This window comes from Miscanthus floridulus, chromosome 8, assembly GCF_019320115.1.
Source record: "Miscanthus floridulus cultivar M001 chromosome 8, ASM1932011v1, whole genome shotgun sequence".
NCBI lineage: Eukaryota > Viridiplantae > Streptophyta > Magnoliopsida > Poales > Poaceae > Miscanthus > Miscanthus floridulus.
Window position 1 is genome coordinate 182,271,906 of NC_089587.1, and position 26,482 is coordinate 182,298,387.

Consider the following 26,482-nt stretch of genomic DNA (forward strand, 5'->3'; position numbering starts at 1 on the left):
TGGTGCACAGAAAATCCTCCATGTTCTTCTGAGATTGTTCCGCATTGCGCTGACTCCCGAGCAACTGTGCGAGGAACATCTCAGGGGTAAACGGGGGAGGAGGTGGCAAATGCGGTTCATGGGGAGGTTCATTGTTGTTGCCGTGGTTTCCACCACCACCACCACCAGTCCCCGCACCATTAGCACCGGTCTCAGCGGCCTCATACGTGGTTCGGCGAGTGTTTGTCATCTGCATATTTCAGCAACAAGTAATGATTGAGTGAAGCTGTAATAATTGTGAGTGAAGGAAAAATTATGCTATACTGAATTTACTGGAGAGAATAAATTCATACAATAAAACAGAGGCACAACAATCGCATCCCAATTAAAACAACAGCACTTAATCAAATTACTTCAACGGCAAACATCGCGTCCATACAACCAATTTGCCAGCATACGTACACTAGACTTTTATGCGTTCAGATATCGCATTTGAAAATCAAGTTCCAACCACATGCCAAGTCTCATACGTTCTAAGCAACATACAATAGGTCACATGCCAACAAAAGAAAGGTCATCGCGACAGGACCTAGATACTAGCGCAAGGCAACTAGCCTACTCCTCGGGGCCATCGTCGGGATTGGAGACGTCACCATCGCCCCCAGGTGAAACTACAGGCTCATCCTCGTTGTCGTCGTCGATGTCCATGCCAGCGGCGTCTGGTGGAGCATATGGGCCAACCCCATTGTAGAGTGCGTGAAACTTCTCGTGCAGGTTGCCGTTGTATTCCTCTAGCTCATCGACCCTTTGCAACAGAAGGTCCCTCTTGTCCCAGGCTTTATTCCTTTTCTGAACCAACTGTCCAATCATGCGGTCTTCATTGTTGTTGGCTTGAGTCAACGTATGCACCCATTGCATAGCTCTATCACCTCTCTCAACCGCCTAATCTCGCTGTAAGTTCATATCAGCCAACTGCTCCTGCAAACTAGCTATAGCACATGCCTGTCTCTTCTTCTGCTTTCTACCCTTGAGCTTATCCTCGCCACGCAAGCCAGTCAAAGTCCAGTAGGTACTCTCGAGACCCTCATATGCTCTAATGGCGGCGAACATAGCACTCATTGCCTGGTTGTCGCTAGCCTGTCCTTTAGCTGGACCTCTGACCAATGCACTTCCCTAAGGCTGAACCCAAATGGCATCATGAGGATCATCCCTAGGAAAAGTGCCAGCTAGAGCTGCTGCAAGCTCACTGGGAAATCTGCTCATAATGTCCCTGATGACACAGAAGGTTGCTCCCTCTGCACCCTCAGCTGGAGTGCGACCCTCAAACTCCAAATGCCAACCATCCCAATCTGGAGCATCACCGAGAGCAGGAACTGTGATCTCCACCACTGCGAGTCCATCCTCTACTAACTGGCTCTCATTCCAAGAGTACACCGGCTCTTGACCCTCTGGGTACCCCACATCATGGAGCACTCTCCAAAGCAAGGTCGGCATGCCAAACTCGCTCAAGAAGGTGTCCGTGGTGTGGTGCTCCCTCAGGGCCAACGGATGTCGAGGTGATCTTCCTCCAGTGGACTTACGGGCGGTCTGCTTCGTGCGGGCCATCTATAGCAAAAGTTCTTTCATTACCTCGGGGAAACATATTTTTAGGTGATACAACTTTTATCAAAATGAGATAATCAATTTATAAGGGGAGGAATGCATGACATGAATAAAATGCACAAGTAACATGATGTATGTACGTGCCGTACGTTCTCACAAACTTAGGAAATAAATAATTTCTAACGACGAATTCGGTGGCATACAAACGATCTCTCAATACGTAGCTAATACGTTCTACACGATAGCGTTGTTATGTACCTGCAGAAGATTCATTTCAGCCCAATTCCCAATAAATGCATAAAAGCAGTAAATTTTTATCTACACGCTCTACACGAATCCCTAGATACGTGTACAACGGTAGTAACTACCCGAACCATCGTCCTATTGACGGCATCGCCTCCACAGACGGAAGACCCATACATGAGATACCTTTGTAAAACATGCGTAGAACATGTAATTACAACAGCATCATATAAGCATTCACCCTAGATCGGCGGTGTATCCGATCATGCTCTCACAACTCACACTTACCAAGGCATAGAGGCAAATGATTCATTCATTACCACTCAACAAGTGGCACTCATACAATAGCATGCCGTATGAGCGACGAAAGAGAAATATGATGCAAGAACCCCAAGTCAGTACTTAATTAAGCCACCTAGGGTCCGTTTGGTTCATAGCCAGAGTTTGCCACAACTAAGGTTAGGCATATGCCAGAGTAGTGGCATGCCAACTTTGCGGCAAAAACAAGGTGTTTGGTTCACTACCATGCCAAACTTTAGATGTGGCAGATTTAACTCCGGCAACTGTTTGGTTCATAGCCATATGAGCTGCCACAAGTTTGGCAAATGTATGTGGTAGGTGTTTGGTTCACGGCTAAAGTTTATTACAATTACCTTATTCTAGGAAGAGGTGAGCTTACCACTTGAAGTCACCACACCAGAATTTCGACACTTTTCACTCCAACATGGTGGAAAAGAATGCAAGTAATTAGCACCAGTGAACATACTGAGCAATAATTAACAGCAGGATGACAACTTGACATATCCATTCTAGTTCCTAGCTATATTAGTATACACAAAAGCATGATGAGTTGCAAAGGACCACTTCAGTCTGTCCTATACAAAAGCAGCAGCACCTACTGGTCTTCAGATTTGGGCTATATATAGTCATACAGAACCATCAACTACTACCAACCCTATCCAAAAGCATAAGCACATAATTTACTAAAGCCTCAATGATCAGTAGGCTTAGATGATGAGCACTTCCATAGTTCCATGTGCAAAAGAAGCAAAAGAAGTTCACCAAAAGACCCTTCAGCAAAAGTCCGACTATCATGGCTTACCATCTTGGTTACACAAGAACCGGTACACCCAAGTCTCCAAAGTTGTGTTACTGGAAGCACTGAGCCAACCACGCATACCTTCATTTTCAGCTCGTGCCAAGTAAACACCAACGGTGATTTTATCATCTGCATGGATAGGCAAAGCTTCTAACCTCTTCCACAATTCAGCATGTGGATCCATGGAAATTGGGACTGGCGGTGGAGGAGGTGGTTGAGTAAGAGTGTTTGCAATGACCTTCATAGTTGTGCTGATGTCTTCAGTGGCATCTGCAAAACGACTCTTAGACTTTGTTGGCTTCTTACTAGGCGACTTGACCCCTCTTGGTCGCTTCTTTCCAGATCGACGTGGGCTCTTTGAGCTATTTTCTCCACTACCTTCATAGTTAGGACTAGTTTTAGGACCTTCAGGTGAGGGTAATGTGTCAGAGTCATCACCTTCAAGGTCAATTCGATGTGCATAACTAGATATGTCATTAAGGCCTCCACTATCATCACTATCAGAGCCCTTATCATCATCCAAGCATGTTTCTTGATCCATGGCAAGAGAACCATCTGCATGGCTACCTTTGAAGAGCTCTTCCATCTCATTATAGAATTTGATGGGCTTAGAAAGCAAGCGCCTCTCTACATCCTGCATGTGAATACAAGACAATATTTAAGACTATGACCATGTAAATTCTGTATTTGTAATGCCAAGCAAAATTATGAGACATACCTTTAGCTTTTTCTTTTCAGATTCAGAAATAGTTACCTTGCACCTGATTGCATCAAATCCATTTCCACTGTTACTTAAAGCTGTCTCAACTATCCTCCACTTGTCCTTGTACTCCCTGTAGTGATGATTAACCTGTTCAATGGTTACACCCATGCCAAACTCTTTGTTTAAGGCATCAGCACACTTTGCATGGTGTGGCTTCTTCCACACAAAACCTGCATGCTGGTGTTTCCTATACTCAATATACCAATTCAGCATGAACTTAGTCTGGTCCTCCTCCCAAGTTATGGTTCTTGCACGGATAGGCCCATCAACATCCAACTTTCCTTTTTTCTTCACCATCTTGCCCAGTTGCAAGAAAGATGCAACAACTACAGGTATGCATAGGCTACAGACAATCATTCATCAGGAAAAAACTAAAACGGAAAAGGGCAACAAAAATTATTCTTTTATCTATACTCTATAATAAACAGAAATTTTCATATGCTATAACCTGATAACATTAGAATCAACCAGCACACTGCAGAAGTCTCATTACATTGCTCGCAAAAAAAGAAGTCTCATTACATGCCACACATATTTAGGAATATTGCATTCTTCATTACATGCCAATTATTTGTGCGTCACTACATACCAATCATATTCTCAGTGGGGTGATTCAACTCAGAGCTTGATTCACCTACTTTATCTCTCCACATACTACGTGCTATCTGATCTCTTTTAAGTACCCAGGCTTGACTCTCAGCACGTATGTCACGATATGTCCTATTGCTCCTTGGCAAAGCCCTGTACCATGATTCTTCATCGTAGACGTACTCATCATCAGCAGCATGCTCTAGTATCCAGTTGTGAAGCCCACAACATGCGAGAACAATCTTAACTTGTATTTTCAAAGGAAAATTTGGTTGACTTTTAAGGATTTGAAATCGATTCTTCAAGGTACCAAAAGCACGCTCAACTGTTGTCCTAAGAGAGGAGTGGCAGTGATTGTATAACTCCTTATAATTTTTAGGTTCTCTACCACCTTTATATTCTTTTAGGTGATAACGGACGCCACGATGTGGAGGGAGTATACCAGGTCTTGCTGCATATCCAGCATCTGCCAGAAAGAATTTTCCTAAAATATGAACATGTTGCTTAAGGTTAGAGATGAACTATGTATTGTTTAATTTGTCAAAAACATGACTCCCTACCTTCAGGTATTTTTAGGCCAGTGGGGCGTCTTAGAGCATCTTCAAGTACATAAGAGTCATGAGCTGATCCCTCCCATCCAGCTAAGACGTATATGAACCATAGGTCAAAATCAACGGCCGCAAGAACATTTTGAGTCAGGATAGACTTTCTACCCCTAAACCTGCCTTGCATGTGTGCAGGGACAAATGCTGGTATATGAGTACCATCCAAAGCTCCTATGCATCCCTAAGGAAGACAAATGATGTTTTGTTAGACTAATTAGCATGCCTCTCCTTTATGTTTCAATATCCTAGCTGAAGGTGTTTCATGACTATACCTCAAAGTAAGGGTGGAACCTTCCTAGGTTACTTGTGATCTTTGGATGTTTTTAAGTGGTCCTGATGTATATGAGTTCTCTAGCAAGTATTGCACACGCATCTAAAACCTCATTAAAGCACCTACTAACAGTCTCACCTGATCGAATGAACTCAAAACCAATAGCTCTATTAGACCATTTATGACCCACAACATGCATAAACATTGCCACTTGTTCTTCCACAGTCACATTCAATGTGTCCATCAAAAGACCATGTGATCTGAGACTTTGACAGAGCATATGAAAAACATTCTTTTGCATGCGCAGTTCAGAAATACAATGGGCCTCCGTACCATTATACAAACGATTTAAATGGGTTTCTCTTGAGATATCTCTGTCCAACATGGGTCCATATGTCACAGCTTCTCTGTCTCACTTTTGCATGTTTAGCAGATAAGTGTAACTAGCTAGACACAAAGCAATAGCAGCTAACAACCTTCTCCTCCAAATGTAGTACTGGTAGTAGTAAATGAAGTAATAATATATGAACCGACTCATCCTTCGATCCATCTGGTTAGCAAATATTCCCAAAAAAATAAAAATTTCAACACACATCGGATTGGGGAAAAATAATTTAGACAAATATTACTCACTTCTGCTAGATGATCTCTACCAACAACTCGTCAAAAAAAGCATTTTGAATGTCATATGTTTTTTGTATGGACTCAATAGAAATGCATTTGTCTTTTAGCAAAAGAAGCCACAAATAATGATCAGTACACAAGCCTCTGCAATCAGCTACCGAGAAAAACTTCCCTATTGGGAGATGTGCAGATGCATGTACCTGCATACAAGATGGTCTGACCTCGACACCGTCGCCCTGTGGCAGCGATGCGGAGGAACGCGACGCCGGAGGTAGAACCTCCACGCCAGGCCAACAAGCCGCGCAGCGTCGGATGCCGGGCCCCGCGGTGTTGCAATGGGAGAGCGACGCGCCCTCCGTGGAGAGCCGCGGCGGCGGCGGGCACGGTGTTCTTTTCCCCCCAACAGCGAACAGATAAGGAAGGATAAGGATAAGCGGTGAAGAAATATCCAGGAAAGGGTCCGCGCTCAGTTTCGCGCCATATATGCACACACGCGGCAAAGTTACGCGCCATTTTTTCCCGGGCTGAAGGCAGCTCGCGTCGGCACGCCAGAGTTGCGGCGAAGGAATCGTTCGCCGCACTTTCGGCAAAAAATCCTGTGGCAAAGCACTGTGGCAGCGCCGGAGATTCTTTGGCAGCCTCACCTAGGGTAGTAAACCAAACACCTACCTAACTCGGTTTGGCATGCCTAAAATGCGGCGCGGCAGATTATGGACACGAACCAAATAGACCCCTAAAGTCCTTAACTAGGCATAAAGGATATGATCACTGGCACACTTTATATTTTGAAAATCACGTTTTCTAAATGCCTTTTTGTTTTAAATACATTTGTGAACAGTAACACGCTAAACCATGCTCTGATGCCAGCTGTAACAGAACCGACCAATTATACGAAATTAAGTAAGAAAATCATCCGCTAGAGCAGACGATTTAGCAAACTTAAGCCCGTATAACCCGGTAGTCCGTGAAATCACAAAGGATTTCAAACCAACTTCCATTCCAGCCAAGATCGTAATAAGTTTAGCGGTCACCATCACATATTATATAAAAGTTTGCAATCTCAAATACATCAGAGTTTCAACATAGTTATTACAAAACAAGTTCGAATAAAAGTAGCGGAAGCCATTTGTTCAAACCACACACACACTCACGCGGAGTTCAAATATAGTGCCAGCGAATGATCATCTCCAACAAAAGCATTAGACGAGACGTAAGGAATGACCATGCCCATGGTCCTAAGCATCACCCATCACAGGATACAGGCAGTTGATACAGTAGCCGTAATACATCTGCCCATCTGCAATAAGTGGGAATAAAACCCTGAGTATGAGAAGGTACTCAGCTAGACTTACCCGACATAACCAAAAATAAATGACACCAAGGATTATGAAGGGCTTTATAGTAGGGTAGCTAACTCATTTGCAAAAGAAGCATTTTAAGCATTTTAAGACCCTTTTTATGAGCATTATTGCCAAGTTAATTATTATTAACCTGTCGACTAGATTTGCACCTATACTAGAGCAAACATGTGATTAAGCAGATAATGATAACCAATGATCATTAAACAACTTCCATACTGTCATATTCACTATAACTGTCCAAGTGTTCCATAAACATTTACTACGATGAAGTAACTCAAGTCAAGTGCTCACTATCCAGGAGCGATGGCGATTCGAATCGATTCCTAACCAGCTGGTGATTTATTCCTTACACAAACCTCACTCACCCGCTAAAGTGAGATATTGATCACCGAGTCAACTATCCAGGAATCTCGAGTTTGCTAGGAACCACATGTACCTAGGGGCCGACCGACTGCACTTTGGTCTTATCATCTCGCCCCCGTGTCCTACCACACCTGCTCTGGCACAGTGCGTTGCGGGCAATCTACTCGGCCCGAATAATCTCTCAGCTTCATGGTCAGAAGGTACTTTATCCGGCCAGCTAAATGTAAGGCATGCGTTTAACATGACTCGAGGCCCAACAATGGTTGGTCCTTAATCGACACAGACGGAAACACTACAGTCCAAAACTCTGCAAGTCTCCGTCCGGTCTCAATTTCATTTAACACTTAGTTATACCATGACTTCATAGTCATCCAAGCAGATCCAGGTAACCACCTATAGCTCGTAGGTGACAGGAAATCACCCGACTTGTACCTGTCTAAGCCAGCTAAGCATTGACTCAACTGCGGATACCCGGGTAACAAGGATATAGTATAACAAAGGTAGGCAAGGTATAATGCAGCAACAGTTGCAAATAACTCCTGAACGTAATGCATCAATTAAAGTAAAGCATTGAATTAATGATTGCAAACTAGGAGAAAATGCTCCGGGGCTTGCCTCTCTCGAAGGAGCTCGGACGGTGATCGGGGCACTCCGGAAGTTCCTCAACGTCCTCCTCGTCGGCTTCGGGCACTTCCTACGGCTACACCTCGAACTGCTCCTCGGGCTCCTTGGATATAACGACTGGGTTCTTGGTTTGTGATCCTATATGATGCAATGTATGTAAGTGCTTATGCAATCGGTGCATCGGATGAGATGAATACAATGGATATTTTTGAATGCAAGGTAGTCAACATCATCCAAGAAAATATACTACAAGCACATGTCATCTACTGCATTCTCTTCTACTACTAATATGTTAAGTCAACACATCTTATTAAATGCTTCAAAGATACACCAAAGCGAACATTATTAACTAACTTGCATTAAAGAGGATTATTTTATTTCATTTTAAACTAGGGCTACAACAGCAACCTATATTTCTGGTGCCTATAAAAATCTAAGAAAATTACAGTAGTATAGTACTACTCTAAGTAGACTACCATAAAATTTTCATGGTATTTGGATAAGTAAAATAGTCTACACAAAAATGACAAGGCATAAGTGCTTAAAAAGGCATAAATAGGAAACCTTAGTTAAAAGTGTCAAGCAACAGATTTCTCATTTTTCCTAGTATCACTCTATCATAAGAATAGCACTCACTAAATTTTACCTTTACTGGATTTATAGAAAAATTTTGAAAATTCACACAAGTATTAATCAATGATAAAAGGAAAATCTATAACTCAAAAACCACACAGGCACTAGCTCTGAAATTTTAACCAGAGCTTCTACTAAGCAAGACTAGCATACCCACAAAATTTCATAATTTTTGGACCACATAAACTCAAGATAAAATTTCAACAAGTTTGCATGCATCTAAAAACACATTTCAAAGTCCTATTTAATTCATCCAAAATTTCTAAAACCTGTGCTCATATAATATTTTTATTAAATACTAGACATTACCAGGAACTCAACAAAATTGGAACCATAACATTTGGATCTACCAAACTTGATTTACACATTTTTGAATCGTGCACACAAATCTATGGAAAAACAAAATAAACAAAACAAAAAGGAAAACCTAACCAGCTACTGGGCCAGCCCGAACAGATCCGGCGGCCCATGACTTGCGCGCGTACATAGCCCAGAAATGGCATAGCCCAGGTCCGGTTCCCTCGCAGCAGCGGCGGCTGACAAAAGGGACCCGTGCGTCAGTGACCGTAAAGCAGAGCACGGTGAAGAATGGCGCGGAAACAACGCCATCTCGCCGGCGGCGATCTCTCCGGTGGAACCGAGGGCAACGGCGTGCCCACCTCGACCTCCCGCATCCATAGCACTCCTAAAACTAGACTCTAGCTGACTCCACGGACGTCGACCATGGCCCACGGCGGCTCGGCCATGGCGCACGGTGGTGCTCCGGCGAACCCCGGCGGTTAGTGGCCATACAAGGCGCGCGTAAGCTTTCAGTGAACAAGACGGACCTTCCTACGCTACGGCTAATGGCTACGGTGAAGCGGTCAGGTGGGACCGCGTGAGATCACCGGCGGTGAACATGGTGGCCATGCCGTGGTGGTGCATGGTTCGGCAATGCCGCTCACCTACAGCTTGGCTGGCTCCGTGAGGGCGCTAACGAGGTCCGTGAGGCGATGGCGGAGCTACGGGTGGGATGGTGGTGGCTGTGGCGCCGTGGCGAGCTCGAGCGAGCTCGGCGGAGCTGATGGCGTCGGTGGTGCGCTGCGGCTGTGAATGGGGAAGGCAACGGAGGAGTGAATGAGGGCAGAGCGCGTGCGGAGGGCAGCAGGGCGCGCTCCTCTTCAAGCCAGCCAGCGCGCTGCATGGTCAGGGCGAGCCGAGCGCGTGGCGGACATGCGGCGGCCACCATCTGACCTTAGTCGGCCATGAACGGTCTAAAGCTGAAACATTGTAGCGCGATTCAGAGAACAAGGAACTAACTGACAGCGCCAAATGGTGATGCTCTATCTCCTAATCCGTTGATCGTTAGCGAAAGAAATCAAAACAAAAGTTGTACACCTACATGCCAGCTACAAAACTCATTTAGAGATCAATGTCTAATTTGCAAAGGACAGAGAGTAAAATCATGCCAAAGTCATGTTCAAGAAACTGAAAAGTGGAGTTTGTACTTAGAAAATTTCTAAGTGTTGAACCCAACCCAATTTCTGACTTGTGGGACCATTTAGAGCATGTTGTGCACATTTTCATGACTTGGTCACAAAATAACTTTTGTTCCTTATATAATTTGCTACAACTTTGTTTTAGGTTGCTCAGACATGCAAATATTCTAAGTGGTACTTTTTGAATAGTCAAACCAAAAAGTCCTAGGGTCAAAACAAGTCAAATCAGGACTTGGAAACTTAATTAGGCAAAATGATCAACATGAACATTGTTCCTAATGACCTTCTAAGTATAGCTAAGTTGTTTAACAATATATTTAGCCATACCACACATTTGTCATACAAGAATCAAGCACTGAATGTACTAAAACGATGAAAAACAATTGAAATGATACTTTTGTTTCATAGTCATGTTTCACATGTGAAAGCATCTAGGCCCCTATTTGGATTTCGGTGATTAATGTCAATACAAGATTACTATGACTAACATGTGTTTTGCAGAGACAATTAAGTTAGGTCATGGTAATGGAGATCGATTGGGCAATCGAGGTTGTCATGCCCCTACGATGGAAATCGTTTCGGTTTTCAAAGGTTGGACGACAAGGTTAAGGATAACTAGTTCTAAGTGTCGATTGGAGTTGGAGAGACACTTAGAGTAGTTTAGGACTTTGTTTTTCCTTTGGCCGTACTATGAAGGGGGGTATGAACGGGTAGCTTGACCTAGTTAAGTCTAGTGAGTTAGGTGTGGTGCACACTTGTTAAAACTAGCTCTAGGTAGCTCCTATGAATGCCTAAGACCTTTTGGAGCAAACTTCATTCACATATGTTCGGAAGTTGGAAGTGAATGGAGGGTCAAACACTGACCGGACGCTGGATTCGGTGCGACCGGACGCTGGCCGCAGGGTCCGGTCAGTTCATTTGACCGTGAAGATCAAGTCTGGTGTGACCGGACGCTGGGAGGTCATGTGACCGGACGCTGAGGGCCAACGTCCGGTCGACTCCAGTAAGGGTCCAGACTTGGGAAAGAGTGACCGGACGCGTCCGGTCAGTATGACCGGACCCTGAGTATCCAGCGTCCGGTCGTTTACAGTAAGCATCCAAGAGCGACCGGACGCGTCCGGTCGGTACTGACTAGACCCTGACAGCGTCCGGTCATCACTTGAAAACTGGTTCGCGGGTTGAACTGACCGGAGCGTCCGGTCATCACGACCGGAGCGTCCGGTCATCCCGCAGAGGCTCATAACGGTTCGTTTTTCAGGCTGGCTTATAAATAGAAGCTCCACTCATGAGTGGAGTATCTTTTGCTCATTCCAACAGCTTAGAAACACGTTTGTGAGTGCCAAGAAGAGCAAGATCCTAGTGAGGTGTTTGTGATTTGAGAATCCAAGAGAGTAGCCTCACTAGCAAATCAAGAGTAGCAAAGTGTGCATCCATCTTCTCATTAGGCTTCACGTGGTTAAGTGAGAGTTCGTGCTTGTTACTCTTGGTGATCGCCATCACCTAGACGGCTTGGTGGTGATTGGGAGTTTGGTGTTCACCCGGCGGAGCTTGTGGGTGATCCAACTCAAGTTGTGAGCGGCTTTGGGTGATTCGCCGCGACGGAGTGTCGAAGAATCAACCCGTAGAGAGCACTTGATCCTTGCGCGGATCAAGGGGGAGCTACACCCTTGCGCGGGTGCTCCAACGAGGACTAGTGGGGAGTGGCAACTCTCCGATACCTCGGCAAAACATCACCGCATTCCTTTCTCTCTCTATTTACTTTGAGCACTTACTTTGAGCATTTACTTTGAGCAATTCAATACTTGTCTTTACTTCCATAAGAATTGCTTGCTAGAGTAAGTTTGGAACTTAGGTTGAGAGGTTGTTGTGCTTTAGTTTGATATAAACACTTTTCTAGGCACAAGGGGTTAATTGGGCTATCCTTAGGATTTGATTATTGCAAGAAAATTTAGAATTAGCCCAATTCACCCCCCTCTTGGGCATCTTGATCCTTTCAATTGGTATCAGAGCCTCGTGCTCACGTTTTTAAGCTTAATCGCTTAAAGCAAGATGTCTCACGGGGATGGTCCTCCTCCTATCTTTGAGGGAGATGATTTTCCATATTGGAAAATCCGCATGGAGGCTTACTTAGAAGCTCTAGATGTTGGAATTCTTAGAGCCGCCTCTCAAGGGTTCCCAGCACCTAGGAATGCCGCACAACTTCAAGGCGATGAAGTGAATTATGAAAAATGGAATGCAAAGGCTCGCAACACCATCTTTAGAGGCCTTTGCAAAGATGTGTTTAATTGTGTAAGGAACCACAAAGACGCCCATGCACTATGGTCGGACATTTGTGCACTCCATGAGGGAACCAAGAGTGAGCGTGAGGAACGCTATCATCTTGTGATTAAAAAGCTAAATTCTTTTGAGATGTTTCCCAAAGAAAGTGTTAATGAGATGTATTCTTGATTAAATGTTCTTGTAGAGGAAGTCAATGGGCTTGGACTCACTCAAATGTCACCATCCGACGTTGTGAGAAAAATCTTGAGTGTCCTCCCCATTGACAAATATGGGCACATTGTGACCGTGCTACATCAAGGTGATCTTTTCGCCGCTACACCGACACAAATCTTGAGAAAGATCAATGCTCATGAGATGTACATGCACATCACACCACAAGATGGCTCATCCTCTACAAAGAAGAAAGAGAAAGACTTAGCATTCAAAGCTAGCCAAGACAAGGGCAAAGCAAGACTTGAGTATGAGAGCTCAAGTGATGAAGATGATGAAGAAAGCCTTGCCCTCATGGTGAAAAAGACCACCAAGATGCTAAAAAGGCTAAACAAGAGTGGCATCAAGTTTGATGGCAAAAAGAAGAAGTTCTTCACTAGCTCAAGAAGAAAGCCAATCTCCGAGATGGATTGCTACAATTGTGGCGAACTTGGTCATCTAGCTCATCAATGCACAAAGCCCAAGAAAGACAAGTTCAAGAACAAGGGCAAGAAAGATGATTCAAGTGATGAAGATGAAAAGAAGAAGAACAAGCCATACAAGAAGAGAGATGGCAAAAAGAGGGAGTTCTACAAGAAGAAGAAGAGTGGCAAGGCCTATATTGTCGGTGATTGGCTCACGGACATTGATTCATCAAGTGGATCATCCAATGATGATAGTGACGATGAAAAGGTGGCCGCCATTGCTATTGATCTTGCATCTTCACCACCACCATCGCCATCATCCTCTACACACCTATGCCTTATGGCCAAAGGTGAACGCAAGGTAACTAAGAGTGATGATAGTAGTGATGATGAACATGCTAGTGATGATGATAGTGATAGCGATGATGATGACTCACCTACTTATGATGATCTTGTCAAAATACTAAGAAAATATACTAAGATCATTAGAAAGAGTAGAGCTACAAATGAAAAGCTTGATGCTAAAAATGATTCACTCTTAGCTAAGTGTGATACATTAGAAAAGGCTAATGATGAGCTCAAGAAAACAAATGATTCTATATCATCCAAACTCAAGGAGCTCAAATCTTCTAAGAAAGAGCTTAAAGATAAAAATGATAAACTTGAGTGGGTACACAATGAGCTTATCACTAGTCACAATAAGCTAAAAGATGAATATGCAACTCTAAAGATCAATTATGATACCCTTATTATTGCACAAGAATTCTTACCAAATGAGCCACAAGATGTTACTAACCATGTTGTTAAGATTGATATAGCTACCTCATGTGATGATTTAATTGATGAAAGCATTAAGCATGGATCTAGTAGCAAGGGCAAGCAAGTGGTTGAATGCAATGACTATAATGAGTATGTCAAGCTCAAGAGTAACAATGAGAAGCTCATGAAAGATCTTGAAGAGATGAAAAGTCACAACACCATTGTGCTAGAAACTCTTGATCATGACAAAGAGGTGATCCTTGAGAATGAGAAGTTAAAAGAAGAAATCAAGAAACTCAAGGAGGAGAAGAACAATGATATTCTCAAGGAAGAGAACAAGAAGCTCAAGATGGAGAAAGAGCATCTCAAGGTGGGATTGAGCAAGTTTGCTAGAGGCAAGCATCTCCAAAGTGAGCTACTCATGAATACCGTCATGAAGATGGATAGAAGTGGCATTGGATATATGGCAAGTGTAGAGAAGAAGAAGGCTCAAGCTCAACACCAACAATCAAAGCCAAAGCCAAAGCCAAAGAGATGTTTTGAATGTGGACAAGAAGGCCATTTTGCTCATGAGTGTCAAACTCCACCACCACAACCCTTGCCCAAGCATGCTAGACCCTTTGCTTTCAATGCTCACTACATGCTTAAAAAAGATTCGAGTGGAAAGATGAAAGTCATGTTCTTAGGTCCCCCCAACAAGAGTAGGCCTAAGAAAATTTGGGTGGCTAAGTCACTTGTTGAGAAGGTGAAGGGCCCTCAACAAGTTTGGATCCCTAAAGCTTGAATCTCTTGTGTGTAGGTGAACTACAAGACCGGTGTAAGTCATTGGGTTATTGATAGTGGTTGCACTCAACATATGACCGGTGATCCTCGTATGTTCACCTCACTAGATGAAGAGGTAGATGGACAAGAGAAAATAACATTTGGAGATAATTCAAAGGGCAAGGTCAAAGGATTGGGCAAAGTGGCAATATCAAATGATCATTCCATCTCAAATGTGCTCTATGTTGCTTCATTGAGCTTCAACTTGCTATCCGTTGGGCAATTGTGTGATCTTGGCTTTCAATGCTTATTCACCGAGAAGGAGGTTGTTGTATCCAAGGTAGATGACAATCAAGTGATATTCAATGGATTTAGATACAACAACTTATATCTAGTTGACTTCACCTCCGAAGATGCAAACTTGAAGACTTGCCTATTCACCAAAACAACACTTGGGTGGCTATGGCATAGAAGACTTGCTCATGTTGGGATGAGCTCACTCAAGAAGCTTATGAAAAATGATTTGGTGAGAGGGTTGAAGGATGTGAAGTTTGAGAAGGACAAGCTTTGTAGTGCATGTCAAGCCGGCAAGCAAGTTGCAAACACTCATCCAACCAAAGCTTTCATGTCAACCACAAGAGTGCTAGAACTCCTACACATGGATTTATTTGGACCAACAACATACAAGAGTTTGGGAAGAAATCTCTATTATCTTGTGATTGTGGATGACTATTCAAGATATACATGGGTGTTCTTCCTTCATGACAAATCCGAAGTTGCATCTTGTTTCAAGAAGTTTGCCAAGAGAGAACAAAATGAATTTGAAGTGAAGCTCAAGAAGATAAGAAGTGACAATGGCAAAGAGTTTGACAACACAAACATAGAAGCTTATTGTGATGAAGTTGGAATCAAACATGAAGTCTCCACAACCTATACTCCTCAACAAAATAGTGTAGTTGAGAGAAAGAACCGGACTTTGATCACTCTTGCAAGGACAATGCTAGATGAGTACAACACCCCCGAAGCTCTATGGGCAGAAGCAATCAACACCGCATGTTATGCATCCAACCGCCTATTTCTTCAAAAGTTCCTTGTCAAGACACCATATGAGTTGCTCAATGGGAAGAAGCCGGACGTCTCCTTCTTTAGGGTGTTTGGTTGCAAGTGCTACATCTACAAGAAGCGACAACACCTAGGGAAGTTTCAAAGGCGTTATGATATAGGTTTTCTTGTTGGTTACTCATTGAAGTCCAAAGCATATAGAGTATTTAATCATGCCACCGGCTTGGTTGAAGAAACATATGATGTGGAATTTGATGAATCTAACGGCTCCCAAGGAGCACATGAGAATCTTGATGATGTAGGTGATGAACCATTGAGGGAGGCTATGAAGAATATTCCGGTGGGAGACATCAAGCCAAAAGATGATGAAGATGATATACAAGTCATTAACCAACCTTCTTCATCAAATGTACCACAAGATGGTGAAAAAGTTGGGAGAGTAGAAAATGAAGATACTCATATCTCCCATGGGCAAATGGTGGTACAAGCACAAGATGTTGATGCTCCACAACCTCCTCCTCAAGTGGTCAATAGAAGAAATACACCTCTCCTACAAGATCATCCACAAGATCTCATCATAGGGAGTCCAACAAAGGGGGTGATGGCTAGATCTCAAAAACTTACCTCATTTATTGCTCATCACTCTTTTGTCTCTTGCTATGAGCCTATCAAGGTAGAAGAAGCTCTAAAAGATCCGGATTGGATCAATGCCATCATGAAGAGTTGAACAACTTCACTCGAAATGAAGTTTGGAATCTTGAAGAGCGACCAAAAGGTGCAAGAGTGATTGGAACAAAGTGGGTGTTTCGCAACAAGCAAGATGATCAAGGTGTTGTTGTGAGGAACAAGGCAAGACTAGTGGCAAAGGGGTTCTCTCAAGTTGAAGGTTTAGATTTTGGAGAAACCTTTGCACCGGTTGCAAGATTAGAAGCCATCCGTATCCTTCTTGCATATGCATCACATCATGAAATGAAACTATATCAAATGGATGTGAAAAGTGCATTCTTAAATGACTTTATTAATGAACTAGTCTATGTTGATCAACCTTCCGGGTTTGAAGACCCTAGATATCCTAATCATGTTTATAGGTTGTCCAAGGCACTATATGGGCTTAAGCAAGCCCCAAGAGCTTGGTATGAGCGCCTTCGGGGTTTCCTTATTGAGAAGGGCTTCACCATTGGGAAGGTCGACACCACACTATTCACCAAGAAGCTTGATGGGCATATCTTCATTTGTCAAGTATATGTTGATGATATTATCTTTGGATCATCAAATGAAGACTCATGTAAAGAATTTGGTGAATTGATGTCTAAGGAGTTCGAGATGTCAATGATTGGTGAGCTTACATTCTTTCTTGGTTTTCAAGTCAAGCAAATGAAAGAAGGCATCTTCATCTCTCAAGAGAAATACATAAAAGACCTTCTCAAGAGATTCAAGATGGATGAATGTAAGCCAATCAAGACCCCAATGCCTACCAATGGACATCTCGACCTAGATGAGGGAGGTAACTCGGTTGATCAAACTCTCTACCGTTCTATGATTGGTAGCTTGTTGTATTTAACCGCATCTAGGCCCGACATCATGTTTAGTGTGTGTATGTGTGCTAGGTTTCAAGCTAGTCCTAAGGAAACACATTTAATTACCGTAAAAAGAATCCTTAGGTATCTTAAGCACACGCCAAGCATTGGCCTTTGGTATCCCAAAGGAGCTTTATTTGAATTAATTGGCTATTCTGATTCGGATTACGCCGGATGCAAAGTTGATAGAAAGAGCACATCCGGAGGGTGCCATTTGCTTGGTAGATCACTTGTGTCTTGGTCCTCCAAGAAACAAAATAGTGTGGCTTTGTCCACCGCCGAAGCGGAATACATTGCCGCGGGTGCTTGTTGTGCACAAATATTATACATGAAACAAACTTTACTAGACAATGGAGTAGTTCTAGAGAAAGTACCTCTTTTGTGTGACAATGAAAGTGCGGTAAAACTTGCAAATAATCCGGTTCAACACTCTCGCACCAAGCATATAGATATCCGCCATCACTTTCTAAGAGATCATGTAGCTAAAAATGATATATCACTAGAAGGTGTAAGATCCGAAGATCAATTAGCGGATATCTTCACTAAACCGCTAGATGAGGCTACATTTTGTAGATTGCGGAACGAGCTCAATGTACTTGATTTTAGTAATTTCACAAAAAATTGAGCTTGTGTTGTCCCTTGCATTCATTGTAATATACAACATGTTTAATTTGTGGAAATGCATATAGGGCTTGTCTAACAAGGTTAAGATAACCGCCGAAGAGCGTGTGAAGAAGCTTAACCTTGGATCAAACTTGACAAGCAACTAGATTTACTTACAAGTATTACATATGCATGAATTTCGTTTTGTCGTTTTGTTCCATTTGCCTTATTGTTGCCTATTTTCTTAAAAAGAATTATAGCCTAAGGCAAAATATTTTGAAAAATATGAGGGTTTGAGAGAGGTCACTCACATCAGTCCCAATTGGTGTTTATTTGGATCTTATTCAAGTTGGGACTTGATTGGGAACAGGCAGCGCGAAGGAAGTTTGAAGATTTGCTGGAAAAGGTGCACCGGACACTGCACCGGACGCTGCTGTTCAGCGTCCGGTCAGTTCACAGGAGGTGAACTACTGTTGAAGGAGTGACCGGACGCTGCGTCTGTGCGCCCGATCAGAAAGGGTTCAGCGTCCGGTCGATCGGAGGAAGATCAAGTTGTACTGACCGGACCCTGCCTGCGTCCGGTCATGGACCACCGGACGCATCCGGTCCCGATTCCAGAAGATTTGGACCTCTCTGGAATCGACCGGACGCTGGGTGGTAGCGTCCAATCGCTACCACCGGAGCGTCCGGTCAGTGGATCTCGCGCGTCTTAAGGACTCTTTTCCCGTTTCCTTTTCTATCGCGTTTAGGGGGTTATTTATCCGAACCTTTCTTCTTCCTTGACCTAACCCAAGCCGCCGCCGTGCCCTAGCCAAAGCTGCCAAGCCACGCCGCCGCTGCCTCGCCGAGTTGTCGCCGTCCTTTGTGCCACCGCGCTCGGCCCCCTCGCCAGCCACGCGCCACCGCGTGTCTCTGCCGTGCCCCCGAGCCCGCAGCCGAGCTAGGCGCCCCGGCCTCGCGCGCCACCGAGCCCCGTGCCAGCTCATCTCGGAGCACCGCCGTTCCGCGCGCCACCACGCCTGCTCAGCTCCTCGCCAGCCTCCTCGCGCCCAAGCTCGTCGTTCCACCGTTGCTAAGGCTGCAAATCTTCACCAAGTGCTCTTGCTCTATCCTCCCATTGTTTGGTAAGGCGAGTTTTTTGCGTTTCAATCTTGATCTCCAATTGTGACCTAGATCAATTCTAAATGCACTGATTCCCCATTGCATTCAGGGCATTTGACCTAACCCTAGCCCGGTTCCGAGGATCCCCCGCGTGATATCTTATCTCTTCTCGGATCGCTGTTCGTCAGGTAGAAAGCCACTCGATTCAATTTCGCATCTACATTGCTTTCTCTATTAGGATTTCGCATCTATTAGATATATGGTATTTATTTGTATATCCATCTATTCTTTCGTGCAGCGAGTCGGTTCCGTTGTGTTTCGTCTGGCAGTTGGCAGTTAACTCGGAGCCAAGCTCGCGAGTAAGGATCGAGGCCAAGCCTCGAAAGCGGCAGTTTGACAGTTGATTTTCATCAGCGGCAGTTCACCATCTTATCAGTTCAGATGGCTCGCACCAAGAATGTTGGTGGTGGCCCAGGTGATGATGACAGGAGGCCCCCACCTCGCCAGCCAGCCGGATCTAAAGGCAAGTCAACCAAGCAGGTAACATCCAAGAAGCGGAAGTACCCCGACGTAGAGACAACAAGAGCAGCAGCTGTTGCAGAGGCTGCAGAGCGTGCCGAGAGAGGTGGTACCCGCAACGGAGTTGTCATTGCAGATTAGCCAGTTTCACCCGCAGTCAGAGCTACGATTGAGGAGGTTGAGCATTGTCACGGTAGTCCAGCTGGGACTGCCACGCTTGCAGGACGATGGGTTGCCATTGAGGAGGGTCCGTCAGCACAGCAGCAGCCCCCATCAGCAGAGCCTCAGCCAGCCCAGGAGACTCAGGAGAGTCAGGAGACCGAGCCGGCACCTCAGCTACGCCGCTCGAGTCATACCAGTGCTACAGTTCCACCGCGGCCAGCTACATAGCGCAGGGGTTCACGTCCTCCGCCCAGACCATAGGGTCCACCTCTAGTAGTTCACCTCGACCTAAGGGCCGCTACAGCCAGGCAGGTTCAGCAGCTGCGGTTTGTTGAGTTTGAGGTTTGGTTTCCTCCGAGGAGGGATGAGAGAGCAGCTGAGGGGTTCTACACGCCACTACAGGAGGATTTCTACAATGCATATCTCAACAGTGGGGCAGTGTTCAGATCACAGAGGGTCTGTCAGATAGAGTCCATTGTGGCAGCAGCCGGAGAGGGCATTCGGCAATACTTGTCATATTTGCCAGGACTATCAGATCTGATTGGACGGACAGGGATATATGTACCTTCTTGGGTTCGTCAGTTTTATGCCTCGCTCTACATCGATCCTCATCACAGATTCATTCACTTTGCCTTCAATGGCAAAGACTACAGAGTGACTAGTGGCAGAGCCAGGGAGATACTGAGACTACAGGAGCAGCCTGTAAAGATGCATGAGGTTTGCTATGGACAGCAGGGGCCTCCCAGGCGTCCTCATGGAGGGCAGGTGCCCCCTACAGATTTAGTGCGGCATTGCTTCAAGGAGCCTTTTGGTGAGGGGTCGAGCAGGAACCCTAGTGACTTGACTCCTACAGCAAGGATACTAGAGGCCATCATCAGGAGGACACTGCTTCCCAGGTTGGGATACAGGGAGGGCCTGACTCGCTTACAGCTCTGGCTTCTCAATGCCATTATGCAGATGACAGTGTTTGACATCTGGGACCTCCTTCTTTCAGAGATGGAGGATACTATAGCTGAGGGATTCAAGGGTCGCAGGCAGCTTCCCTATGCTCACTAGATCACATTCCTCATCCGCAGAGTTGTGATTGATAAGCCCCCTGGCATGATGGATGAGTATACAGGTGCCACTACAGAGTTTCTAGCTTACAACCTGTCACAGAGGATCAGACATGCCACTCCTCCGGCACCCAGATAGCCTAGCCGTCGTCCCGACGTGCCAGAGTCCACAGCTCAGTAGGATGAGATCATCAGAGGGATTGCAGCCACTGAGGAGGAGGAGCTAGAGGCACAGCAGGAGGTGAGTGAGTACAGTGACAGCTCCGACGATGACTACCAGCCTATACCTCAGATGCCTCCACGCAGACACAATGCAGAGGCAGGTAGCTCTAGTTCTGCTCCACCTGCTCCACAGACAGACCCCGCTCTCATTGCTATTCTTGAGCGGATGCAGCAGGATCAGACACGACAGGCACAGGAGATAGCTACAAATTTCGCACAGTTTCAGGCTCGTCAGGACGAGTTTCAGCGGCAGCAGCAGCTCCTTTAGCACCAGCAGTTACTTATGCAGCAGCAGCTCATGGGATTCATGCAGCATGTAGTGACAGCCATTGGGATCCCACTGCCACAGACTTCGCCCCAGCTTGCACAGCCTCCTACCACTTCGACGACTCCAGCAGTACAGCCCATCGGGCTTCAGAGTCAGGGACAGCCTCTAGCTTAGTTTCCGTCACCTCCTATACAGGTGTCCCAGTGGTTAGCCTCACCTGGTGTAGCCCCGCAGTTCACTCCTTATCACATGGGTTTCTCACCAGAGCAGACGTCCTCACTATTCGTGCCTGAGTCGTCAGTCTCCAGGAGTCTTGGAGCATCATTCAGTGAGTTGACCGGCATGCCTACTCCGCCTCACATGCATACTGCCGGTCCGTCTACAGCCACTCCAGCTATCATGACTACTCAGAGGCTCCCCTCGTCTGTCGCCTCGTCAGATCCTACGACAGACATACTTGCAGCTTCACAGGCAGCACCAGCTCAGACCCAGACCGCTTCAGCGACACTTCCTGTTTCAGAGGGTCAGTCAGTTCAGAGCTCAGGGTCAGATGATGATGGCGCCCAGTTCCATCTTGCTCCACGTACTTCAGCGCCCGACTCGTCCGCTGCAGCCCCGCCGTCCGACCCCTAGGTTTTGGTGTTTGACGCCAAAGGGGGAGAGGGTTTGAGTATGTAGACTTAGGGGGAGCGAGTTTTAGGGGGAGCTAGTTATCTAGTATTAGCTTATTATATACATTTGGAGTTTTATTTGTGTGATACACTATTACTTATGCATTCGTGTGTTTACTTTCATGCATACTTTTATTTATATGTGATAGTGCTATCTACGTGGTTGTGATATTTGACATGTGTGACTTCTACTTTGCTTTATCTATATGTCATATCACTTGTGTAATGCTCATTTGTTTTTGCTTCCGCGTCTACACTTCAAAGCAAATGAGCTTTGTTATTTGTACTCATGCTTAATTCATATTCTTTGAGTACATTGTGTTGGCTTGGGTCATATAAGCGTGACTAACTCTTTTGTTCTTATTGACAAAAGCTTATATGAACCAAGCCCGTCAAAAACCTCACTCCATAACATACTCGAGGTGGTATTGTCATCAATCACTAAAAAGGGGGAGATTGAAAGCATCTAGGCCCCTATTTGGATTTCGGTGATTAATGTCAATACAAGATTACTATGACTAACGTGTGTTTTGCAGAGACAATTAAGTTAGGTCATGGTAATGGAGATCGATTGGGCAATCGAGGTTGTCATGCCCCTACGATGGAAATCGTTTCGGTTTTCAAAGGTTGGACGACAAGGTTAAGGATAACTAGTTCTAAGTGTCGATTGGAGTTGGAGAGACACTTAGAGTAGTTTAGGACTTTGTTTTTCCTTTGGCCATACTATGAAGGGGGGTATGAACGGGTAGCTTGACCTAGTTAAGTCTAGTGAGTTAGGTGTAGTGCACACTTGTTAAAACTAGCTCTAGGTAGCTCCTATGAATGCCTAAGATCTTTTGGAGCAAACTTCATTCACATATGTTTGGAAGTTGGAAGTGAATGGAGGGTCAAACACTGACCAGACGCTGGATCCGGTGCGACCGGACACTGGCCGCAGGGTCCGATCAGTTCATTTGACCGTGAAGATCAAGTCTGGTGTGACCGGACGCTGGGAGGTCATGTGACCGAACGCTGAGGGCCAGCGTCCGGTCGACTCCAGTAAGGGTCCAGACTTGGGAAAGAGTGACCGGACGCGTCCGGTCAGTATGACCGGACCCTGAGTATCCAGCGTCCGGTCGTTTACAGTAAGCATCCAAGAGCAACCGGACACGTCCGGTCGGTACTGACCGGACCCTGACAGCATCCGGTCATCACTTGAAAACTGGTTCGCGGGTTGAACTGACCGGAGCGTCTGGTCATCACGACCGGAGCGTCCGGTCATCCCGCAGAGGCTCATAACGGTTCGTTTTTCAGGCTGGCTTATAAATAGAAGCTCCACTCGTGAGTGGAGTATCTTTTGCTCATTCCAACAGCTGAGAAACACGTTTGTGAGTGCCAAGAAGAGCAAGATCCTAGTGAGGTGTTTGTGATTTGAGAATCCAAGAGAGTAGCCTCACTAGCAAATCAAGAGTAGCAGAGTGTGCATCCATCTTCTCATTAGGCTTCGCGTGGTCAAGTGAGAGTTCGTGCTTGTTACTCTTGGTGATCGCCATCACCTAGACGGCTTGGTGGTGATTGGGAGTTTGGTGTTCACCCGGCGGAGCTTGTGGGTGATCCAACTCAAGTTGTGAGCGGCTTTGGGTGATTCGCCGCGACGGAGTGTCGAAGAATCAACCCGTAGAGAGCACTTGATCCTTGCGCGGATCAAGGGGGAGCTACACCCTTGCGTGGGTGCTCCAACGAGGACTAGTGGGGAGTGGCGACTCTCCGATACCTCGGCAAAACATCGCCGCGTTCCTTTCTCTCTCTATTTACTTTGAGCACTTACTTTGAGCATTTACTTTGAGCAATTCAATACTTGTCTTTACTTCCATAAGAATTGCTTGCTAGAGTAAGTTTGGAACTTAGGTTGAGAGGTTGTTGTGCATTAGTTTGATATAAACACTTTTCTAGGCACAAGGGGTTAATTAGGCTATCCTTAGGATTTGATTATTGCAAGAAAATTTAGAATTAGCCCAATTCACCCCCCCTCTTGGGCATCTTGATCCTTTCAACATGTTTCACGTGATATATGCTCATGAATGGATGAATGATGCTCATGTTCATGAAATGTAAGTGCAATTAGGCAAGCCTAACACCAGGGGTGTTATAGACCTAATCGTCAAAGGAAAACACGGAATCTCGCCGCGGTACCTATGTGGAAAGACTCTAGAAGGATCCATGAGCCATGTCACTGAAGTAGAGGACTAAAGGATGACATGTGGGGCCGCCCAGCCCCTATGGGCCCACCTGTCAGCCTCGTCGCTATGTCGGTTTTCCACTGCCTCCTATGATGCATCTCTGCCGTTGCTTAAGTCGGTTTGATCTAAGGGCTCATGTTGGACCCTTAGGGCTATATAATCCAGTCCCTGCCTCTCCCCCTAGGCATAAGCCTCATTTGATCCTGAGAGCTGAGAAGCCAGAAACCCTAATTCATATGTCCACTAGGATCAGGGCTAGCAATCAAGAGAAGATTAATCCTCGATAGGATCTAGTCTTGTATTAGAGATAGATAGATAGAGTGAGAGAGAAGAGTTTTGGAGGAGTCTCGGCCTGTCGATGCTCTCTCTATGGCTTGTACCCTGGCGGAATCAAGTTCTTCTGGAACTTGCTTCTGAGATTTCTCTGGTAATCGACTTCTAATTCAAATAAGCATCTTGTTCATATTGTTCTTCAGGTTTGCGACTCTTTTTTTAGTACTTTAATCCTTGTAGCTCCTGGGTTAAAGTAGTATTCGTAGTGTAAGCATGGTGCTTAGACTCGGTTACTCGTGGATGTACTTTATTTTTTTTGGATCGGTGGTAGGTCGCAAGGGTGACTCTTATAGCCTCGTTGAATCCTCTGTAGTCCACCTCCCGTTAATAGGCCTAGCAGAATTTTGTTACTATAGGAAATATACTCTGCTTGTGTTTTATCTAGTAATATCCCCATAATTGAATAATAGAAGACAAAGCTTACCGAAGTTAGAACTAGAAGACCTTAGCAGTCTCCTCTATGCTCCTATTATCTAGCCTTGATTGTGAAGTTGGGTTAAGTTAGAATTAGTTACTCTCACCTCCGTTCCTTTGGGTTCGATATAAAATTGGGTTACTTTTGGTGAAGTGCTACAATTGTATAATATATGTGCGTTTGTGGATTATTCTGTGTGCATTAATTTATACCTACACCTCCCTAGGCCGGCTGTGGCCTTCGCGTGTGGCTCACTGGCTCCCCACGCTGTCGACGCCGACGTCCGCGCATGGCTCCTATCGAGCTCTCAAGGAACGACGCGGGGACAAATTCCCCATACGAGGACGAGGACGGGGAGGAGACGTCCCCCGTGACCAATCACGGGCACGGGGGCGGGGACAGGGGATTTCTTCCCCCGCAGGGACGGGGATGGGGAAGCAACCCCGACACGGAATTCCCTGTTGCCATCTTTAGCTGCCACCCTCAATTTGCTCACCATACTTCATAAAAATTGTCCTAGGGGAAAACTAGAGAAAATTTATCTTTGACACAACTAAACATAATAAGTTTTCGAACAAAGCGAGTACATGGCATTATTTTTCATACGTAATGACGACACATCAAATACTAAGCCTCATTCCACAACGGCTAATGCATCACAATTTTGTCCTGGCAACTAAAGTTTTTAATGCATAAATGACGCACCTACCAACAGTATAAGACATAGCCATTTATGTACCACCGACCTGCAACTAGTAGCCAATTTTTTTTTTTTTGCTTTATTTTAGTATAACATGGTAGAAACAAGAAACAAGGAGGTTCTTACGAAACCCAAACAAACCGCGTCATACCTCAGATGGGCTGTAGTGAAAGCGAGAGCATGATGCACGCGACAAACCAGAGTCTATCAGTCTAGCATGATTGGCTTTTGCGCCAGGACCCAGGAAGGAACAAGCAGGACACAGTGGTTAGTGCTGACGAGAGCTGGCTCCTTTTTTTTCTTCTTCTTCTTTTGCATGTGCTCGCGTAAAATCTAGTACTCGTACTAGCAAAGAAGAAGGCAGCCAAACATTTTGATGTGAATTTGTTGACAGTTGAGACGTAGCAACCACCAGCCGCCAAAGGAGGTTGCCGTGCTCGATTTTGACTATGAACCGAACAATAACATGACACAAATAAAATGTGATGCATGCTTAACTTAAGGCGTGGCAGATCATGGCTCTACCTAAACAAATAACCACAGTGTAGTTTACAATCACTACATAAAAAAGGTTTTGTGGCAACGCCTCCCTTTCTTTGTAGGGGTGGCTTTATATTGAGCCGTCCCCTACAAATGGTTGTCAAATGAGTCGTCCTTACAAATAGATTTGTAGAGGCGGCCGGTGTTATCAGCCGCCCCTATAAATAAACCGATTTATAGGAGTGGCTCTATATCCAACCATCTCTACAAATAAGATTTATAGGGATGGCTCAATGTTGAACTGCTCCTACAAATACACGTCCGTTATTAAAAATCGGGAAAGCTATATACGCCGTTATTAAAAATCGGGAAAGCTATATACGTCGCTTGAGTATGGTGCCTGTACTGCCGCTGTGTGTCTGACCCGGCCGGTCCAGGTGCATGGTG

At 45.2% G+C, this 26,482-nt stretch overlaps 1 protein-coding gene and 1 pseudogene across 1 annotated transcript; both read right to left on the reverse strand.

The window, feature by feature from the left end:
• Window positions 1–2,915: 2,915 nt before the first annotated feature.
• On the reverse strand, window positions 2,916–3,983 carry LOC136470281 (uncharacterized). The gene is made up of 2 exons (XM_066468176.1): window positions 3,642–3,983; window positions 2,916–3,557 (listed from the first exon to the last, which is right to left on the reverse strand). The coding sequence occupies exons 1-2, from the start codon at window positions 3,981–3,983 to the stop codon at window positions 2,916–2,918; spliced, it is 984 nt and encodes a 327-aa protein (XP_066324273.1).
• Window positions 3,984–4,120: 137 nt separating this feature from the next.
• LOC136470282 (protein ALP1-like) lies at window positions 4,121–5,700 on the reverse strand (annotated as a pseudogene).
• Between the last annotated feature and the right edge of the window lie 20,782 nt (window positions 5,701–26,482).

Bases quoted from the DNA above. Each gene is read 5' to 3' on its own strand.
- LOC136470281 (XM_066468176.1), bottom strand. From the start codon at position 3,983: ATGGTGAAGAAAAAAGGAAAGTTGGATGTTGATGGGCCTATCCGTGCA. The intron at 3,558-3,641 runs GTATGTCTCATA...ATTCACATGCAG, and splicing joins CTGAAAAGAAAAAGCTAAAG to GATGTAGAGAGGCGCTTGCT.